Consider the following 19,351-nt stretch of genomic DNA (forward strand, 5'->3'; position numbering starts at 1 on the left):
TGGAATTGGAAACTTTGGACTTTGTTCCAGTTCCACTTTAGTTATAGGTTTCATCTGTTCCTTATGTGGTTTCTTTACTGATCTTACAGGAACATGCACCTGAGTTAACTGTGTAGGCTCCCTGACTGAAAAAACTGGTTTAGTCTTTTGAGTACAAGGAATGAAATCGTCGTCATCACTGTCAGAAAAAGAAATATGAATCTTTGGCTGGCTCGATTTTACTGTTGCAGAAAGTCTTTTATTTTCTTCTCTTAATTTTTTGGTTTCTGCATTGAGTTCAGCAATAAACCTAAGATTTTGTTGTTGCATATTGTTAAATTCTTGCTGCAGTGTATTCCTATATGCTTCATTTATTAAACAGCGGTCACATGTTTTTGCATTTAACTGGTCTCGCAAGTCATGAATGGTATTATTGAGGATGTCATGCTGTTCTGTCAACTCTCTAATTCGGGCCTTGGAGCGTGATCGCCTTCCATCTGCTACTTGTGATTTCCTCATATTTGTTAATTTTGTCTGTAAACGATACAGTTCTTTATCATGGAGCTCTTTTAGGGTTAACCATGTCTTTTTAAATTCATCGGATGATAAGTCACATACACTAAGGTGCACTTTATCTTTTTCTGAAGATTTCCTATCCTTTCTCCACTCTTCTCCACCCGTGTTGCCTGCCTGCATCGTGTTTCACAGATTGGTAATAACTGAAAAGGTCCCAGTGGCTTCACAGAGAAGCTTAGAAAATGGCGGAGGAGTGACTGACTAGTGACGCCACAAAAATCGGCACTTCCACCCCTTACAGACCTTCTAAAAAGCTGATTTAGGGCACAGGTGGGCGGAGTGGGTATCAGGGGTGAATCGAACATACCAGAGTTTTTCTAGGAAGTAGGCCCAATGGATTTTTGTTGGGAAAAGCTGCTGTGCGGAAGAGGGGAGCCTATGTCATCGAAATGGCGAGCGGCAGGCTGCAGTCGACCGGAGACCGGAAACCCAGTGAATTCTGGGGAAGACCTTGCTCCTTGGGACAGAAAGATACCAAAATGCATTGGGGCGGGGGGGGGGGTCAGACTGGAAGTCACTGCTAGCTTAATTTTTAACACAAATTGAATTTGACTCTTAACATTTTTTAATCCTGATGATTGATATTTTATAATCATTGAAAGCTATCAATATTCACGGTATTGTAAAACAACTGGAAGTAGCTAAGTCAAAAGTACACAAACTCCCTAATCCCCTTCACCCCTCCATAAAGCCAACATTGTCTCATCCTCTATCCCTATCTTCAGAAGACTGTAACTGGGTTGGAAATTGAGTCATTTTCATAGTTTTTGTGATATCTACAAAATTTTGATGTTTAGAGGGGGGGGTCTTCTGACACCATTAGCTATATCAGAGTAGAATAAAAATGGAATGGAAAGTTAAGTAATGACAAGATTTTAAATTTCTCTTTAGAAAGAATCTGGTGTGTTGGGGAAGTAAAGAAAAATGTATAAAAAGAGAAGTGTGTAGGGCTGGGGAGATAGCTCAGTCGGTAGAGTGCTTGCCTTGCATGCACAAGGCCCTGGGTTCGATCCCCAGCACCACAAAAAAAAAAAGAAGTATGTGTGATAGATTTAAGGGATTTTTCTATCTGAAATAGTTTTTTCAAAGCTAGATAGATAAGTAGAGAGAACATTAGAATTTATAATTCATAGGCAAATATAGAGACAAAGAAAATAAAACTTGAAGCTCTTAGATTTTGGGGTACACAGAGTCTTTTGAGTAGCAGGTAAAGTCTCCTGCCCCCTCTCTTCAGGAAAAGGCACATATACCCACCATCTTGCATAAAATTTTGAGTCATTAAAAACCCTAGGTCTAAAGTACAAACACAATTTCCCTTCCTCTGTCTTCAGGGATAATGTGGAGATTGAAATAAGCCATCCAAAAGAATATTTACAAACTAAATAAATGGAAGTGTGGGAACAGCTGGGTATGGTAGCACATGCTTGTAATTCAGCAACTCAGGAGGCTAAGGCAAGGAAGATGGCAAGCTGGAGGCCAAACTGAGCAAGTTAGCTACAACCTGTCTCACAATAAATAAAAAGGCCTAAGGATGTAATGCAGTGGTAAAGTGTCCTTGGGTTCAATCCCAGTACTACCACAAAAGTAAAAAAAAAATAATAAGTAGAGTGTGGAAGCTGAAATACTCACTGATTAAATGATATATTTGCAGTTAATTCAAAAGAAAACTTTTGAGCAGTGGATAGGGAGAGGAGTATATAGATGAAACAAGATTGTGAGTTAATAGCTTGTTGAGGCTGGATTTTTTTTTTTTTTTTTTTTTGCAGTACTGGGGATCGAACTCAGAGCCTTGTGCTTGCAAGGCAAGCACTCTTCCAACTGAGCTATCTCCCCAGCCCTGAAGCTGGATTATTGGTACTTGGGGATCTCACTATGCTATTTCCTCTCATTTCAAGATCTAACAATTTGTTCCATTTTCAGATACCCTCTTAACTTACTGGAATAAAGTATCTCCTCAGGAACTCATAAACATTCTTATACTTCTAGAGTAAGTTACATCAATTTATTTTCATAAATTTTCTCCTTATTTGGGGGAGTTTAAATATTGCCATTTTTCTATTTTTAACAACTTATTTGCTAAAAATACAGAAAGTATTAAATAATTTTGAAACTGCAGAGGATGGCATTCTTTACCCATAGTTAGAAGAAAACATATAAAGAGGGAATACTTGCAATATTACAGAAAACTAGCTAATAATAGACTGTCTTCACAGCCCTGCCTTTCTGTGATCTGGAAAACTAGAAGTGTTATCAGCTGTCCTCCATCATTCACTTGTAGCAGATCCTGGTTTAATGAGCAGCTTAAATGATTGGAATTTAGAATCTGTACTCTTATGTAGAACTGAATAATTCTCACTTCATAAAGACACTTGGATAAACCTAGTCTGAAGATAGGAAATTGTCTTATATTGTATGCTTAACTATTTTTACTTCATTATTAAATGCTAAAAGAAAAATCAGACATAGAATGAAATGCAAGAATTTTTAGATAAATGGAACACATGATTCTAATGTGCATGTGCAAAATGCAAAGAAAAATCAACGTATAACTACTTGATTAAAATCTCAAAATTTTGCAGAAAGTGTCTGCAGACTAAACAACAGTTAAAATTTTTGAAAAATGCTATAATTATACTGAAATATTTATTAACAAAAATGTCTGATGTTGGGGGTTTGCTTCAAGAAAGGCAGAAGGGCCAGGCCTGGTGGCGCATGCCTATAATCCCAGTGGCTTGGGAGGCTGAGGCAGGAGGACCACAAGTTCAAAGCCAGCCTCAGCAATTTAGCAAGACTTTGAATAACTCAGGGAGACTTTGTCTCTAAATGAAGTACAAAAAAGGGCTGGGGATGTGACTCAGTGATTAAGAACCCCTGGATTCAATCTCTGGTACCAAAAAAAGGCAGAAGGTAAGGAGGGTGGAGAAGATCTTATTCAACCTGGGCAGAGTTTGAACATGAATGGCCATGATAATAGATGAAACTGGAGGTATTTTTAAATGCCATTGTACAAAATATAGAATATGCCCCACTTGTAGGGTTTATGAATTCTTTTTATGTTAATTACTATGCTAGATATCTTTGCTGTGATATGTTGCAGAACACAAAGGATGATTTGCATTAGCTGGATTTTATTTAACTTGTCATTAGAATTGTATATAAAGATGAGGTAGTTTGGTGCTGATGTAACTGCAGCAAATAAATTGTAAAGTTATAATCTGACAAGCACATAGTTATCTGGTATTTCTGTAAAAACATTGTAATATGACTTAAGTAGACAATTCTTTGCTAACTCATAACTTTCTGAATATTACATGTTAAATTATAGCAGATGGTAATATATTACTAACATGCTATTGTTTTTCTTTCTAGAGTATGTTTGTTTCACTTTAGATATATGGGGAAAAGAAACATAGCAAGGTAATTGCCATAGCACTGCCATATCCATTTTTCCTTCTCTTCCCAGTAGAGGGCAATCTTATTCATGCCATGTAAAGCACAGATGATTAATTTTAGGTTAACATTAAGACACTCATGATTTATTTAGCATGTCCCAAGTTTAAACTAATGTGAACTGATTTTTACATTTTTAAAAGGGTAAGGACTAGAGTGATATGGAAAGTTTATACCTTATAAGTTCTCTAAACTTAAAACACTTGCTTATCTTTCCCGAAGGACTTAAAAAGGGGCTAGATCCAGGCAAAGGTAGAAAATCAGAAAATGAAGACAATTTTAAGATATGTTTTTGCCTACAATCTGTCAATACTCACCCCAATTCTAAGGTACATAGAAATTCCCCTAGAAGTGATTGGGATATATATATCATTTATTTATCCTTTTTGCCTCTTAAGATCTAGTGATATAAATACTTAAGGAAATGTTTGCAATGCCCCCAAGACAAAGAAAAGTACTTCCAAAAATCCAAGAGACTTTTGGATAGGATTTATTGCTGCATCTCCAGAACATTCTAATAATAGATTGCTTAGTGATGAGGGTTCCAGTTTCCACCAGAATTTTTCCATTACTTGGAGCTAGTATGACCATTATTAACATGAGCCTTAGCCTTTAGGATTCTGCCAGCTTCCCACTATTTTTATTAGACAGTTTTCTTCTTTAGTTCATAATGACCCAGTTGTAAATTTTAAGTGGAATGTTAACATTATAGGAAAACAAAGATTCACAATACTTAGCTACAGCTTTTCTTAACCCCTGTGAAAAAATGAATCTTATTGGAGTGTTTTCCACTTAATTCCAATATTTTTGATGAGAAAGGGAGAAGTGGGAGTGTCTCTCTAAATTCCTTACTTGCATTCTTATAATATAGACTGTTTTAAAGATTCATTAAAATTTCATACAATTTCCCATGGTACCTCATTGAATGCAAATAATAGTTGATACAATATTGAGCATAGTAGTATATTTATATAGAAATCTAATTTTAGTGAAAAAGAATCTGGCAATGAGATATGTCATTAAAGTACTCCAGTTCCTAATTGTTAATTTTATTTTAGGATACATGATGCCTGGCTATCAAAACACTTTGGAATAGACCGAAAATCACAAACTATGCCAGCTCTTCGAAACAGATCGGGAGTAATGCAGGCCCGGCTTCAGCATCTTAGTAGCCTAGAAAGTTCTTTTACACTTAATCACAGTAAGTGTAAATATATGCAGTGAAAGGGCTGTGTAATAGTACTCAACCCTAAGTTCTGGTTTAAATCACCAATATGATCGGAAAAAATTTTCTATGTATAGATGTATTTGCATGCCTCTGCTATATATTTATATATAATCATTTCATCATGTATGACTTATATATTTTTGTGGTGCTAGGGATCAAACCCAGGGCCTCATGCATCCCAGCCAAGCACTCTACATCTCAGCCACATCCCTAGACTATAGAATTTTCAACTATTTAAATAATAGTAACTTTAAAAAATTTTCTTAGTATTAAAGAAATTAAATTTTTCCCTTGGAATTGTTGTTCTAGTCATATTTTGATAATGGATACCCTTTTTCCTGCTGTTAAGCTTTAATGCAAATATCAACATCTTAATAAATGGTATGTACAATATTTGTTTAGTTACTTTTGTTCATTTAATGATTAGGGAATTATACATGCTGAGTTCACTGCAGAAATCACTGAACTCTAAATACTGTTTTGGCAAAGGTCTATTTCAGACAGGTTGAAGTACTGACAAGGTAGAAAGGACAAGAAGAGAAATCTTGCCCAGCTCGGGAAGCTGGAGGGTTCTGTAAATGGAAGCTGTCCTCTGAAAAGCAAATGTTAATAAAAACTGAGAATAAGAAAAACTTTTGTTCCATACAGTCCTCTGGAGATTTCAGCAAAGGAAGCTAGTGAAGCTGGCTTAGTGGTATAGCCCAATAATAAAAAAATAATGTCTTCAGAAGATAGACCCTAAGCTGATAGATTAAGGACCTTTAAAAATTACAAATATTAAAGGCTTCATCTTCTTATAAAAGTATAAAGAACCTACTTCCTTCTAATTCAGAAACAAGTCTCATATCATTGGTATAATCTAAAACCTTACTGTAGAGCACCACTGTACATAGGTAGCTGAATTTTATGGGTTTTTCATTTTTGCACAAATAATTAGTGGCACAGCTAAACTGCCTCCTACATTATTTCCTAGTTCACCACTGAAATCATGCCTCCAAAGACGTGCACACCTACCTCTGTGCTACAGAGCTGTTGATAAAGAGCTTATGTGAAAATTTAATGAGATAGGTTAACCCAGACCATATTTAATTAAGGAATAAATATAGTGAAACACATTAGGTCTGATGGTATTGCGAGCCTCCTTTCTTCTTGTCTCCCTGAGTCTTTGGGAAGTCATTTAATACCATTATATGATTCTCTGTGTTGGGCAAAGTTTTATTTACTTCTTATTTTTTAATTTACTTTTTAAATCCCAGGTTCTGCAACAACTGAAGCAGACATTTTCCACCAGGCACTTCTTGAAGGCAATACAGCTACTGAAGTTTCTCTGACAGTACTAGATACTATATCATTTTTCACCCAGTGCTTCAAGGTAAAGATGAAGAGTAAATATTCAGTTGGTATCTTATAGAGAATACATTTTATAATAACTAATTAGAAACCAGATAGTGTAGTGAAAAGGGCAGTCAGGTAATATGGATGGCAAACCTAGTTTGGCTACTGTGTGACTTTAGGAGATCACTGAGACTTACTTTTCATCCATAAAACAAAGGAATTGAACTAATTGGCCCTTAAGTTCCCTTTTGCCTCTTAAGTTCTATTATTTTATTTTCATGTCACAAATAGTGTCTTTCATACTTTGGAATAGCTAATGATTTTAGTGGAAATTATGAGTAGGTCAGTTTGCCGAAATACCCACTGTGATGAGATGTCCTGCCAGGATAGTTGATGTCCAGGCAAGCTGGCTGGCTTCTCTAGTCAGGAGCTTTGGATTTTTCTCAGATGTTTGCCTCTCAGTGCAAGGCATCATTACTCTGATTTTAAAAAGAGGGCAAAGCGATTATCTTGCAGAGTTAGTAAAGGGGTAAAATTGGATAATGGATGTGAGAGTGCTTTGAAAGTAAAAAGTACATGAGTATAATGTAAGATAGCCTTAGTAGGAGAATCCAAGGCGGGGGTGTCTTGTTTGTTTTCTCTTGAATTATACAGATATATTTCCTTCCTCCTTCTCTAAGTAGTTCAGTTAATTCCTTCAGCCATTTCATGTCTCAGCAAGTATCACATGTTTTCTCTCAAGTGGAATCTAGAAAATAAAATTTAAAAAATGAAACAAAAGTAAACGGAGGCCTATTGGGGAAGAGAAAAGGGACCAGGGGGCTTATGGGGCAAGAAAGAGTGGATAAGATTAGATCATGTTACATGCATGTATGGAAATGTCTCAATGAAATCCATTAATTTGTACAGTTCATGTGGTAATAATTATAATGTTAAAAACTAAAACAAAGTTTACAAACTAATAGATATTTTTGTACAATTTGTTTTTTCTTTTATGTCTCTTTGTAAGAGGCACTTAAATAGTTTACATGGTCTGTTTAATAGTGATACCTATCATTATCTCTACTCATAGAGGATTTAATTTATCACAAGTGGCTAAACATGTCTTATACTTGACATATTTTAGAAAGTAAACTAGGTAATTGCCTTAAAATAAAACTGGTATTTTCCCTTAATTCTTACATTATGTAGTCTCCCTTACAGAAATATAAAGACTGGTTGTCTTGTGGTTATTTTAAATTTACTGATTTCTTAATTGAGAAGCAATATGATATAGGTTAATAATAATGCTCTTCCCATACCAGTTGTATATTTTGCTATGTTGTATTGGAAAAATAAAATTTCATCTATTTTAAATGCTGGACTTAAATCTTCTAGTTGTAGTTTATATAGTATTTTGAGATTTCCAAGTTGAAAAGATGACACAAATAGTTTTTAATGACATTTGAGAGCCTTTTATTTTTCTGAAACTTCAAATAGTATTTTCATAAGCAGATATTGGTCAAGTCAGTTCTCTCACTCTTGATGGGGCATAAACTATTTCTGCAAATTGTATTTTTTTCATGTTTTCTAGAGCCAGCTTTTAAACAATGATGGCCACAATCCATTAATGAAAAAAGTATTTGATATTCATCTAGCTTTTCTTAAAAATGGACAATCTGAGGTATCACTGAAACATGTGTTTGCCTCACTGAGAGCTTTCATCAGTAAGGTAAGGACTGAAGCTTTAGAGCTGCTAGTCCCTCTTTTTTATGGCAAAAGGAAAGAGGGGAAAGAAGATTATTGTGATGATAATGAAACATCAGCTACTGAAACCATTAAGTACTGCCTTTGTAATTAAAGTACTAAACAACAAAATGCAAAAGAGGACCTGACCAAGAATCACCTAAAATCAGAACTTGCTTTTGATTTCACCATTACACATTTCCTATTTCAAGAGTGCCATTTTCTTTTGTTTTTCTTTAGTTCACTTTAGTTTTTATTTGAATTTCCTCCAACACCTATTACCAGGGTTATAATAAAAAAGCAAATTCGACAGGTTTTTTGTTTAATCTGTGATTATATATTTGGTATCTGTTGGTTTGTATTTTTTTTTTTACATATGCATGATTCATTGTACACAAATGGGCTACATCATTTCATTTCTATGATTGTACATGATGTAGATTCATACCATTTGTGTAATCATACATGTACATAGGGTAATGATGTCTGTCTCATTCCACCATTTTTCATACCCCACTCCCTCTCCTCTTCTTTCCTTGTATATGATCTAAAGTTCCTCCATTTGCTGGTTTTAGTGGTGAACATTTATGATTCCAGCAACTGGGGAGGCTGGGCAGGAGAATTGCAAGTAGGAGGCCAACCTCAGCAGCTTAGCAAGGGCCTGTTTCAAAATAAAAAAACAAAATGGGCTGAGGTTGTAGTTCAGTGGTAGTGCCCTGGGTTCAGTTCCTAATGCCTAAACAAACAAAAAAATCACCATTCTTTCTTTTCTTTTTCTCTAACCCTAACCTTAACCCTTTTATTTTCTGCATGTGGGATTAGAGATTGGACCTACAAACTCTCTCATGCACAATGCCACTAAACTACACCCCCAGTCCAAGTGTTGTTTTCAAATTTCCAACTTTGCCAGTTTTTCTTTTTATTTGCTTCTTTTAAAAAGTCTTACCATGTTGGAAGTATATAAGCCATTCGTATACTCATTTGTAAGCACTTTGAAAGCAGGAACCAACTTTTTCGACAGTGGTATCTTGTATAGTATCTTGCAAATGACAGGTATCCTTCCTCACAGTGCTCCTTGTTTTTGTATTTGAAATTAGAAATGAAGTGAATTTGAAGCTTATTTTAAGTGCCATTTTAAACATAATTTATGAATAAAGAAATCTATGGAAAACTGAGTTCAACACAAGCATCTTATAAGAAACCAAGGGAAAGAAATTCATAAGCAATTCATTTCATTGTCAGTAGGTAGGTACTTCTTGGATATAGTACTTGAGAGCTTATTGTCCAATAGAGTGAGGCACACACATGAAAACAGACACAAATACTTGCACATAAACAAAAAATATTTGTATAGAAAAATGAGGGTTAAGCATGATAAAAAGAGAAATGCTCTAATTTTGCAATAGTTTATTTGCAGAAGTAGAGCTAGGATTTAGTATGGATTTAACAAAAAATGAAACTAAAGATGTAAATGGGGAATAGATCATTCATTGTGTTCTTAAGAGTTGACTTCCTCTTTTAGGCATCAGGTAGCCACGGAAAGGTTTTAAACAGGGAAGTAACACAACTGGATTTGTATTAAGAGAAAATTGATAGGGGCCAGGTAAAACCTGTATAAAAGTGATGTGCAGTTTGAGCCTCAGCACCACATAAAAATAAATACATAAAATGTATTGTTTACTCTACAATTAAAAAAAAGTGATGTGGAAGAGGGATTGGTGGCAGTGCCAAAGGCAGTAAAAAGACTTGTTGCATTGGGCTAGATAAGAGATGAGGGCTGGAATAAAGCAGTGGCAGTGGATCTGGAAAGATAGATGCAGACGGAGGACGTGTTAAAAAAGAACTTTTTAGGATTTGGTCATCAGTTCACTAATAACATGATGGTGTCTTGGGTGATGGGGGAATATAGGGGAAAATTACATTTTATGGTGAAAATTAATGAGTTCTGTTTTGTGGACATGTTGAATTTAAGGTGCCTGTGGGATATTTGGATACCCATATCTTTGCTCCAGGGAGGTCTGGATTGAAGAAGTAAGCTTAGTGTCATCTCCCATTCATCCATACTACTTTTATCAAGCACCTTCTTGTGTCAAGAGTTAGTTGGTAGAGATACAGAAGAAGCATACTTTCTGCCCTCAGGAAGCTTTCAGTGTTTTGGGAGGGAGAGAAAAATGAATAAAATAATTAACACGTATAATAAAGTCTAGGAAGGAAACAGGGTGCATAGGCATAGATGCTTCCCAAGTTACAATGGGGTTACATTCCAATAAATTCTTTGAAAATATAGTAAATAAAAATACAGTAAGTCAAAATTGCCTTTAACATACTTATCTAATACCATAGCTTAGCGACACAGTATATTGTAGGTAACATTTATTTCTCCTCCAGGTCATATGACTTACTTGGAGCTGTGGCTCTCTGTCACTGCCCAGTATCATGAGAGAGTAATTTGGAGACCAGCTCATAATGACAAACTTTAGATAAGTTTATCCCTTGAAAAATGAGATTTGAAATGTGAAAAGGGGTCCAACCTTATGAAAGTTTCATGGAAAAAGATTTTAGGAAGAGGAACATACATGTGCAAAGGCCTTGAGTCAGGAAAGTTTGGAATATTCTGGAAACTAAAAGACCAGTGTAACTTGAACATAGTTAAATGGGGAGCATCAGCATACAAGCAGTCATTGAACTCAACTCTTTGAAGTGGTTTAATTTTCTCTGAAGAGTATGTAGAGGAAGAACCAAAAAAGAAAGTTTAAGAGCAGAACATTGGAAAGAAAGAAAACAGATGGGGTTGGAAGAGGAATCATTGAAGATGAGAGGAAGAAGTCACAGAGGTAGGAAAAAGGCCAAGAAAAATGAGACTGTAGAAGCCACAGGACAAAAGTTTTGCATTGTTATGAAATACAGAATGGACAAATAGAAAAAAAGCAAAGGGGTCCATTAGAATTGACAATTAGGAGGTCATTGATGATTCTGGCCATTGCCTTCTCAAAATAGTGGTATGACAAGAAGACTTACTGTAGGGATTTACCATGCTATAGCTATGTACTCACTTATGTTTATTTTTACACTAGAGTATCTTGTTCAGCAACAGTTGGCTTAATCTTCTGAAATCATTAATGAGGTTTCCCAATTGCCAACCAGAAAACAGTTATTAAGCACCTGTTGTTTACATGATATTGTGCTTGGTATTAAGGTGAGATAAAGAAGGTAGATTCCTATGACATGGGTTTAAATTCAAGGTTCCTAGGAAGTAATTTTGACCTTCTATCTTCACACACCCTGAAAAATATCCATTGTGTACTCTGGAGTAGCTTATTGCTTGCTTGGCTACACCTGTAAGCATGGAAGACTATACAAAACCATATATATATGAACAAAAAGTTCACAAAGGACAAAAGTTTCACATTGTGCATGCGCATGTGGGTATACACACGCATGTATATCCACACATATATAAATATATAATATACCATATATAAAATATATAATGTTCAACAAAGCAGACTGAATACATTTTGAAAGTAACAGTCCACTTGCCTGTTGTGAGAATTAGGTGGTCACTTTAGTACCCTTTCTGCACCAAAATATATCTTAATAGTAGTTATAAGTACAGGATGCCCATGTGTGTGCATATACACTTCATATTTTTGTTAAAAGATCAACTTTTGCTGAATAGATTTCAGGTATAATTTTCTCAGCACCTGAAAGTTGATAATATAAGGAACTCTTTAAGTTAATAAGCAAAAAAATAACACAGATTGTCTTTCCCATTTTTAAAGCCCCATTTGAGATCCATCATTCATCATTTCAGGCATTCTTCCTTTGAATACATATTATTGAGAACCTAATTGTCATATGTTTCAGACTATCTTGAGCTCTTGTCAGATCTCTAGCATTTATACCAAGTGCCTTTACATTTTGTAGTAACCTATGCACTGACTTGAATTGTTTTATCACTGACACCTGCTGTCTTTATGTTAACTAGTTCAGGCTCTCTTAAGAGGAGAGACCCCTTATGTTGATTTTTGTAACCTTAAAGCACGCAGCATAGTTTCAGGTGTAATAGGCATTTGACATTCAGTTGATTTTATGATTGGGTTTTCTGATACTTATTTCTGCTTTCCTTGTTTCTTTAGTTTCCCTCAGCCTTTTTCAAAGGAAGAGTAAATATGTGTGCTGCGTTTTGTTATGAGGTTTTAAAATGCTGTACCTCAAAGATTAGCTCAACCAGGAATGAAGCATCTGCACTTTTGTATCTTTTGATGAGAAACAACTTTGAGTACACGAAGAGGAAAACCTTTTTGAGGACACATTTGCAGGTCAGTGAAAACCAAAGATCCTCTTCATTATTTTTCTTTTCAATCTTTAGGCTTTAATGAGATCAAGATCCAGAGTGACTCCATCCAATACTGGGTCAGATTTGGCCATCTCGCACTTGATGTAGAGCTGGTTCAAATTGAGATATGTTGAAACTCTAAAATGCACATAGGCTTTTCAAGACTAAGTACATTAAAAAGTAAAATATCTCATCAGGCGTGGTGGCACACACCTATAATCCCAGTGACTCAGGAGTCTGAGACAGGAAGATCACAATTCTGATGTCAGCCTCGGCAGCTTAGTAAGACTTTGTCTCAAATTTAAAAATTAGCACAGTGTGGTGGTGCACACCTATAATCCCAGTGACTTGGGAGGCTAAGGCAGGAGGACTGCAAGTTCAAGGCCAGCCTTAGCAATTTAGTGAGGCCCTGTCTCAAAGAATAAAAAGGGTTGGGTTTGTAGCTCAGTGGTAAAGCACCTGTGCATTAAATCCTCAGTAACAAATAAATAAAAATAAAAAAGTCCTGGGGTATATTCAGTGATAGAGCATACTGGGTTCAATCCCCAGTATTAAAAATTAAAATATCTCAATTGTTTCATTTTGATTATATGTTGAAAAGATATGTTGTATATATTAATAGAATATTTTAAACTAAGTTTCGCCTGTGTCTTTTCAGTGTGGCTACTATACAATTTAGACTTGCAAATGTGGTTCACATTATGTTTCCATTGGATAAGGTTGCTCTACAGCATAGGTGTTAAGAGTGCCGGCTGTGGTTCAGATTCTATGGGTAACCTGGAGCAAGTTAACTTCCTTAGCCCCTCAGTACCTTAGTTTAATAGGAGTAAATATTTGTACCTACTTCATAGGGTTTTCAAAAGGATCAGATGAGATGATCTTGTTAGATATTACATAACAGGTAATACAGTTTATGTTTTTTTCATATTCTAGCATACACACTTATTCATAAAACAAAAGAAATCAACCCAGACCCAGTAGCATACACCTGTATTCCCAGCTATGTGGGAGTTTGAGGCCAGCCTGGGTGACAGAATTAGACCCCATCTCAAAGAGAGAGAGAGAAAGAGAAATCTCAAGATTTTGAAAAACAAAGACTTTAGAAAGAGATCTGCCTGGGGTTAATCTGCTACTTGTCTGCTGTGTGACCCTAGGCAAGTTGTTCAGTCTACCTGAACCAGTTTCCTCATCTGTAAAATGAGGCCAAGATATTTCACCTTGCAGGGTTATCATAAGGGTTAAAAATTAAGTGTACATAGTGCCTGGCACAGTACCAAGCACATAGTAGACACATGGTAGTTATTATTCAGCAACCTCCATGTTGTTTTGCTTATTTGATGAAACAGCTCTGAACATAATCAAAATTGGCACTTTGGCTCAGGAGGTCTTTTTGTAACATAGGAAATCCTAATCAGCTTGTTGGAAAATGCCATCAATAAGTTGAATATTTAATAATAATAATATATGCTTTCTTTAAAAATCTGCCATATGATTACTTTTGCATACAAGAGCCAGTCAGCATTACACATTAGATCTTATACTACTTGCTTTTATATGAAGTGTCACTTGAATAGCCACCTTCCTTCAAAATATTCCTCTGATGAGTGTGCTAGTATACTTAAAGTGACCCATTAGAATCCATTCTTCTGGACCTAAGCATTGTTTCTCTCAAGTCTTTTATTCAAACATAGATGAAGTAATAAATGTGAAGACATAGAACAGTGTCTGGCACACAATATTGCTTAAATGAATTAACTAAGTCCAGCACTGTGGTGCACACCTATAATCCCAGCAACTGGGGAGGCTGAGGCAGGAGGATTGTGAGTTCAAAGCCAGCCTCAGCAACTTAGCAACTCTCTAAGCAACTCAGCAAGACCCTGTCTCAGAATTAAAAATAAAAAGGCCTGGGGATGTGACTCAGTTAGGTTAGGCACCCCTGGATTCAATTCCTGGTATGAAAAAAAAAAAAAAAGAACTAACTAGTATGTTATGATATCCTTAATCCTCATAACAACTGTATTAATTAGTAATTGTTATATCCCCCATTGCACAAATGAGAAATGTGAGGTACAGAGATATTAGATTACCCAAAGCCACATAACGAATAATTGATAAAGTCTAGATTTGACTTGAAGTAAGTTTGACTCTAGAGTATATACTTCAGTTACTACTACTGTATCCTGCTTCCTAGGGTGAGTGATAAAACATTCAGTCATTAACAGTGTAGCATGAATCATTTTGGCATTCATCTGAAGTAGTCTCACAGATTAAAAAGTACCATGAAAGGCCATTGCACAAACTGCTGTTAAATTGGGTAGGTCTTGGCCAGAAACAAAGAAGGGAACGAAGGCACTGGACTTGGGAGTCCAGCACACAAAAATAGACAAGTGAAAAGGAGTGATAAACCATCAAATAAAAACATGATTTATTCCCAAGTTTGCCATAACTTCTACCTTACAAGCACATTTAAAATGGAGAACTGATCACCAGTGTATCAGCTTTTTCTGTGTAGAATCTTTCACTGAAACATTTAATATGAGTGTGTGCTTATACAACGATGAGAATTAGCAGCATTTGTTCAAAATGCATTTGAAAACTAATGTTTGCTTCTTCCCACAGATAATAATTGCTGTAAGCCAGCTGATAGCTGATGTAGCACTAAGTGGAGGATCAAGATTTCAGGAATCTTTATCTATTATCAATAATTTTGCAAATAGTGACAGGCCTATGAAGGTATGTACCCACATTGCATAATAAATTAGAGCCAATTTCACTAGCAGGTTTGTGCTCCTAGAGTAAAGTTGTTATTAAATTCACAACCTTTGATAGTAGAGAATGTGTGTTGAATGTGAGCTTCACGGGGTCTTCATCTTGTGTACCACTGGATCTCTAACACTGCCAGGTACATAGCACATATTCAGTATTAGTTGAATAGATGGATAAATGACTAGACTGTGTATACACAGTGATAATGGCTAATAGAATCTGAATCTTTTTCTGGGATTGATTTCTAAACCTACTCAGAAAATAAATGCATACTTTCTTTCTTAACAGTTGTTTCCAGTTAATATTGGTTAATTAAACACTGAGTTTGAAATTTGACACAACCTCACATTTTAGAATAGCTAACAGCAATCTCTGATCCATTGCCAGCAGGTGAAGAATGGCACAGAAGGGTTTCATTATTTGTTGGTTTTGTGAGGTTTGAAAATCATCAGTTAAATCTTTGCAACTTGGTATAGATACTTATTGGCAAATCCAAGTCCAAGGCTTTCATTCTTAAGCATCAGCTCACTCTGGCCAAACTCAAGACTCTGATCACCATTTCTCTTTCTTACCTATACGTTTAGTGTTGTAAAGACTGCATCTGCCACTTCGTTGCCTGGAATACAGGTCCTCATCTTCAGTGATAAAATGTGTTCCAGGGAAGAAGAGGCCATAGCCAGTAAAGGACTTTTCCTCCCAAAGAAATGAATCATTCCCATTCTTGGGAAAGGTCATATTTCAGCATATTTGACAATATTGTATTAAGCCTAAAAAAAATTAAAAACTCACAGTCATAGCATATTTGATGCTTGGGACGTGTAGAATCTATGTACCAAAAAATATTCCCATAGGAATGTTGCTTACACTGAGATAAACACTGAATAGTGCCAGCCTCTCACAGGCTGGGAAAGTTTGCTTTGAGGTCAGTTCTATTGGTTCCCCTTGGGATCAGTATATGCTCCAAGAATCCCATGAGCATAGAAACAACATATACTGTTTTACTCATACTCTGTTGTTTTTCAGTGCTGGGGGTGCTGGGGATTGAACCCAGGGCCTTGTGCTTGACAAGCAAGCACTCTACGGACTGAGCTATATCCCTAACCCCAGTTGTGACCATTCTTACTGCCACATTATATAGGTAGATTAACAAATATTTCTAAACAAATGGGGCTTATATTGGTTTTCTTTACCTCATTTCTGAAATGACTTTGCTTTATTCAGTTAGGATGGTCTTTACAACAAACTCTGTTACACCAAAATCTGTCTTTCCCTGGTAAATGAAATTTCTATTAGTGAATAAAAAGGGACTAAATGTATATAATAATAATTAAGGAGTTTAAGAAGATAGTTTTTTTCAAGAAGATAGTTCTTAAAACAATTTCTTCCACATTTTATCATATTCATCTTTAAAAAAGCCCCCTAGCCATATACCCATCCCTTCCTCATCTTCTCCAAATCATACAGATAATCATCATTATCCCAGTGGAGGTTAAGCGGAAGTGATAGGAATTTCTTAACAGTGATTAGGCTAAACAAGAAACTCTGACTTTGTGATCCTGGGGCTAAAAACACGTTGGGATGTTAATGATCTCTTTAAACTCTTTGAAGCATTGCATGGTTCCTGACCTCTCATTTGTGTAAGTAGGGAATTTTTTGCAGTATGGTTTTCACTTGGTGTATGTAATATTCAGTGGATGGGTTAGCTATGCTTGTCAGTATGGAAAAGTGACTGAAGAACACTAGCCAGACCGCTGGGGTCTAAGTCCTATCTCTACCACTTGCCAATTTTGAAACTTTGGTCAAATTGCTTAACCTCTCTGTGCCTCACATTTCCCATTGGTAAAATGAATGATAATAGCACTTAACTTGCAGGGTGTGGTTGTGCACGCCTGTAATCCCAATGGCTCAGAGACTGAGATGAGAGGATTGAGAGTTCAAAGCCAGCCTCAGCAAAAGCACGGCACTGAGCAACTCATTGAGACCCTGTCTCCAAATGAAATACAAAATAGGGTTGGGGATGTGGCTCAGTGGTCGAGCCCTGAGTTCAATTGCTGGTTATCACCCCTCCAAACAAAAAGTACTTAACTTAGAACTTTTTAATTAAATTAACTTTTTAATTAAATTAACTTTTAATTTGTAAAAATTAAAACATGAAAGAGCACACAGACCCGTGCCTGGTACAAAATATTCTATCAATAACTTTTAATTTGCTATTATAAGTAAATGACAAACAGATCACTCCCATGACTGTAGAATTCACAGTGGAAGAGATAGGGTTCAAAGCCATCTAGTCTGGCTCCAAAGGTCATACTTCTATGTACTATAAATGTATTGTCATCAAGTTTAGAGTCTTTCATACCTGAGTTAGTTACATATTTTTGAAATAACTAATTTAAATTCTTTAGACATTCCACAGACAATACAGTACCAAGAGCAGTTAAAAAGAAGTAAAACTCATATGTTCCCAGCATTGGATGCTAAGGTTTAGAGCACATTAATAATATTGTTAAACATGTTTTTGTTTATTTTGAAATTAGGCAACTGCTTTTCCCACAGAAGTTAAAGACTTGACCAAGAGGATCCGTACTGTTCTTATGGCCACTGCTCAAATGAAGGAGCATGAGAAAGACCCTGAAATGCTAATTGATCTCCAGTATAGCTTAGCCAAGTCCTATGCCAGCACCCCAGAACTGAGGAAAACCTGGCTTGATAGCATGGCCAAGATTCATGTAAAAAATGGAGATTTTTCAGAGGTGACTACTTAAAGTTTGTTCTAAACATTACCTTTCAAAACCCCTTGAGCATGTTCTGACTGTTCTTTCCTATCATCTTTTTTTAGGCTGCAATGTGTTATGTCCATGTAGCAGCTCTGGTTGCTGAATTTCTTCATCGAAAGAGTAAGATATTTCTATTCGGAGATGGGAATTTCATTTAGCACAATAGTTTGTATCTTTGAAGCTTGTGACTATGAATATGATATAATTGAGCTCTAAAAAATATGTTCACCTTAAAAACAGAAGTTGTTATAAAAGATTGTTCATTTTGCCTTCTGCTTTCATAGGAGGTTACAAGTAAGTTAAATAGTACAGGGCCGGGCATGATGCCCAGTGTTTATTTTCCAAGACTGTCTCTCTGGAAGACTGCCACAAATTAAATTCTTCTTAGTGCTGATGAGAAGCTCCACATAATACAGATCACTTATTTCCCCTCAGCCACTTCACCTTCACCAGCAACTGCCCACATACTCTACACCACCACCTCGGTATAAAAAGTGAATCTTGCCCTTGAAGAGCATCAGGACCCAGCAGATCTGGATTCCTAATTCAAGCTGAGGTTGTAGCTCAGTGGTTGAGCACTTGCCTAGCATGTGTGAGGCACTGGGTTCGATTCTCAGCACCACATATAAATAAAAAAATAAAATAAAGGTCCATCAACAATTTAAAAAAATATTAAAAGGAAAGATTTCTAATTCAGGAAGGTGTCTGAAATCTTCCCTTTCTAAAAATAGTATTGTTTACTATTATCACCAAAGTAGTAAAACTGATGTGTTTGGTTTAAAAACTCATTGGCAATGAAGATTTCAATCCAGAAACCTCCCATTATCTATCACGATGTCCAAGTTACTTGCTTTAAGACCAACAAATGACTAACATCAGCACAAAATGAAAATCAACTTCTGGGAGTCATATTACTCTGGTTTTGGCTATAGAAACACAACATTGTTTTGTTTGGATTTTTTTCCAATTTCTGAATTCCTACAGTTAACTGTGTATCTTTCAAATCTAAGTCTAAGTGTTCAATTCTCTCATATAAAACCCATGTGGAGAATGCAAAAAGATTCTTCCAAAAATACTATGATTAAAATGTAGATATATTTTATTTATGTGTTAACACTTGTGTACTAAAATTATTGTGAAAAGCCCATGTGTATGAAATTGGTATGCTCTAAATTT

The 19,351-nt window shown here is 35.8% G+C and overlaps 1 protein-coding gene across 2 annotated transcripts in view; it reads left to right on the top strand.

Annotated features, from left to right (window-relative positions):
• Dock11 (dedicator of cytokinesis 11) overlaps positions 1-19,351 on the top strand; it is a 183,688-nt gene that overhangs the window by 126,499 nt on the left and 37,838 nt on the right. For both annotated transcript variants that reach the window (XM_047535641.1, XM_047535642.1), the window contains 9 exons: positions 2,476-2,542; positions 3,925-3,972; positions 5,064-5,206; positions 6,490-6,605; positions 8,142-8,279; positions 12,433-12,615; positions 15,252-15,365; positions 17,936-18,151; positions 18,238-18,295. In XM_047535641.1, the coding sequence (XP_047391597.1) occupies positions 2,476-2,542; positions 3,925-3,972; positions 5,064-5,206; positions 6,490-6,605; positions 8,142-8,279; positions 12,433-12,615; positions 15,252-15,365; positions 17,936-18,151; positions 18,238-18,295 (1,083 nt within the window). The remainder of the gene's footprint in view (positions 1-2,475; positions 2,543-3,924; positions 3,973-5,063; positions 5,207-6,489; positions 6,606-8,141; positions 8,280-12,432; positions 12,616-15,251; positions 15,366-17,935; positions 18,152-18,237; positions 18,296-19,351) is intronic.

The sequence above is a fragment of the Sciurus carolinensis genome, chromosome X (assembly GCF_902686445.1).
Source record: "Sciurus carolinensis chromosome X, mSciCar1.2, whole genome shotgun sequence".
NCBI classification, from domain to species: Eukaryota; Metazoa; Chordata; class Mammalia; order Rodentia; family Sciuridae; genus Sciurus; species Sciurus carolinensis.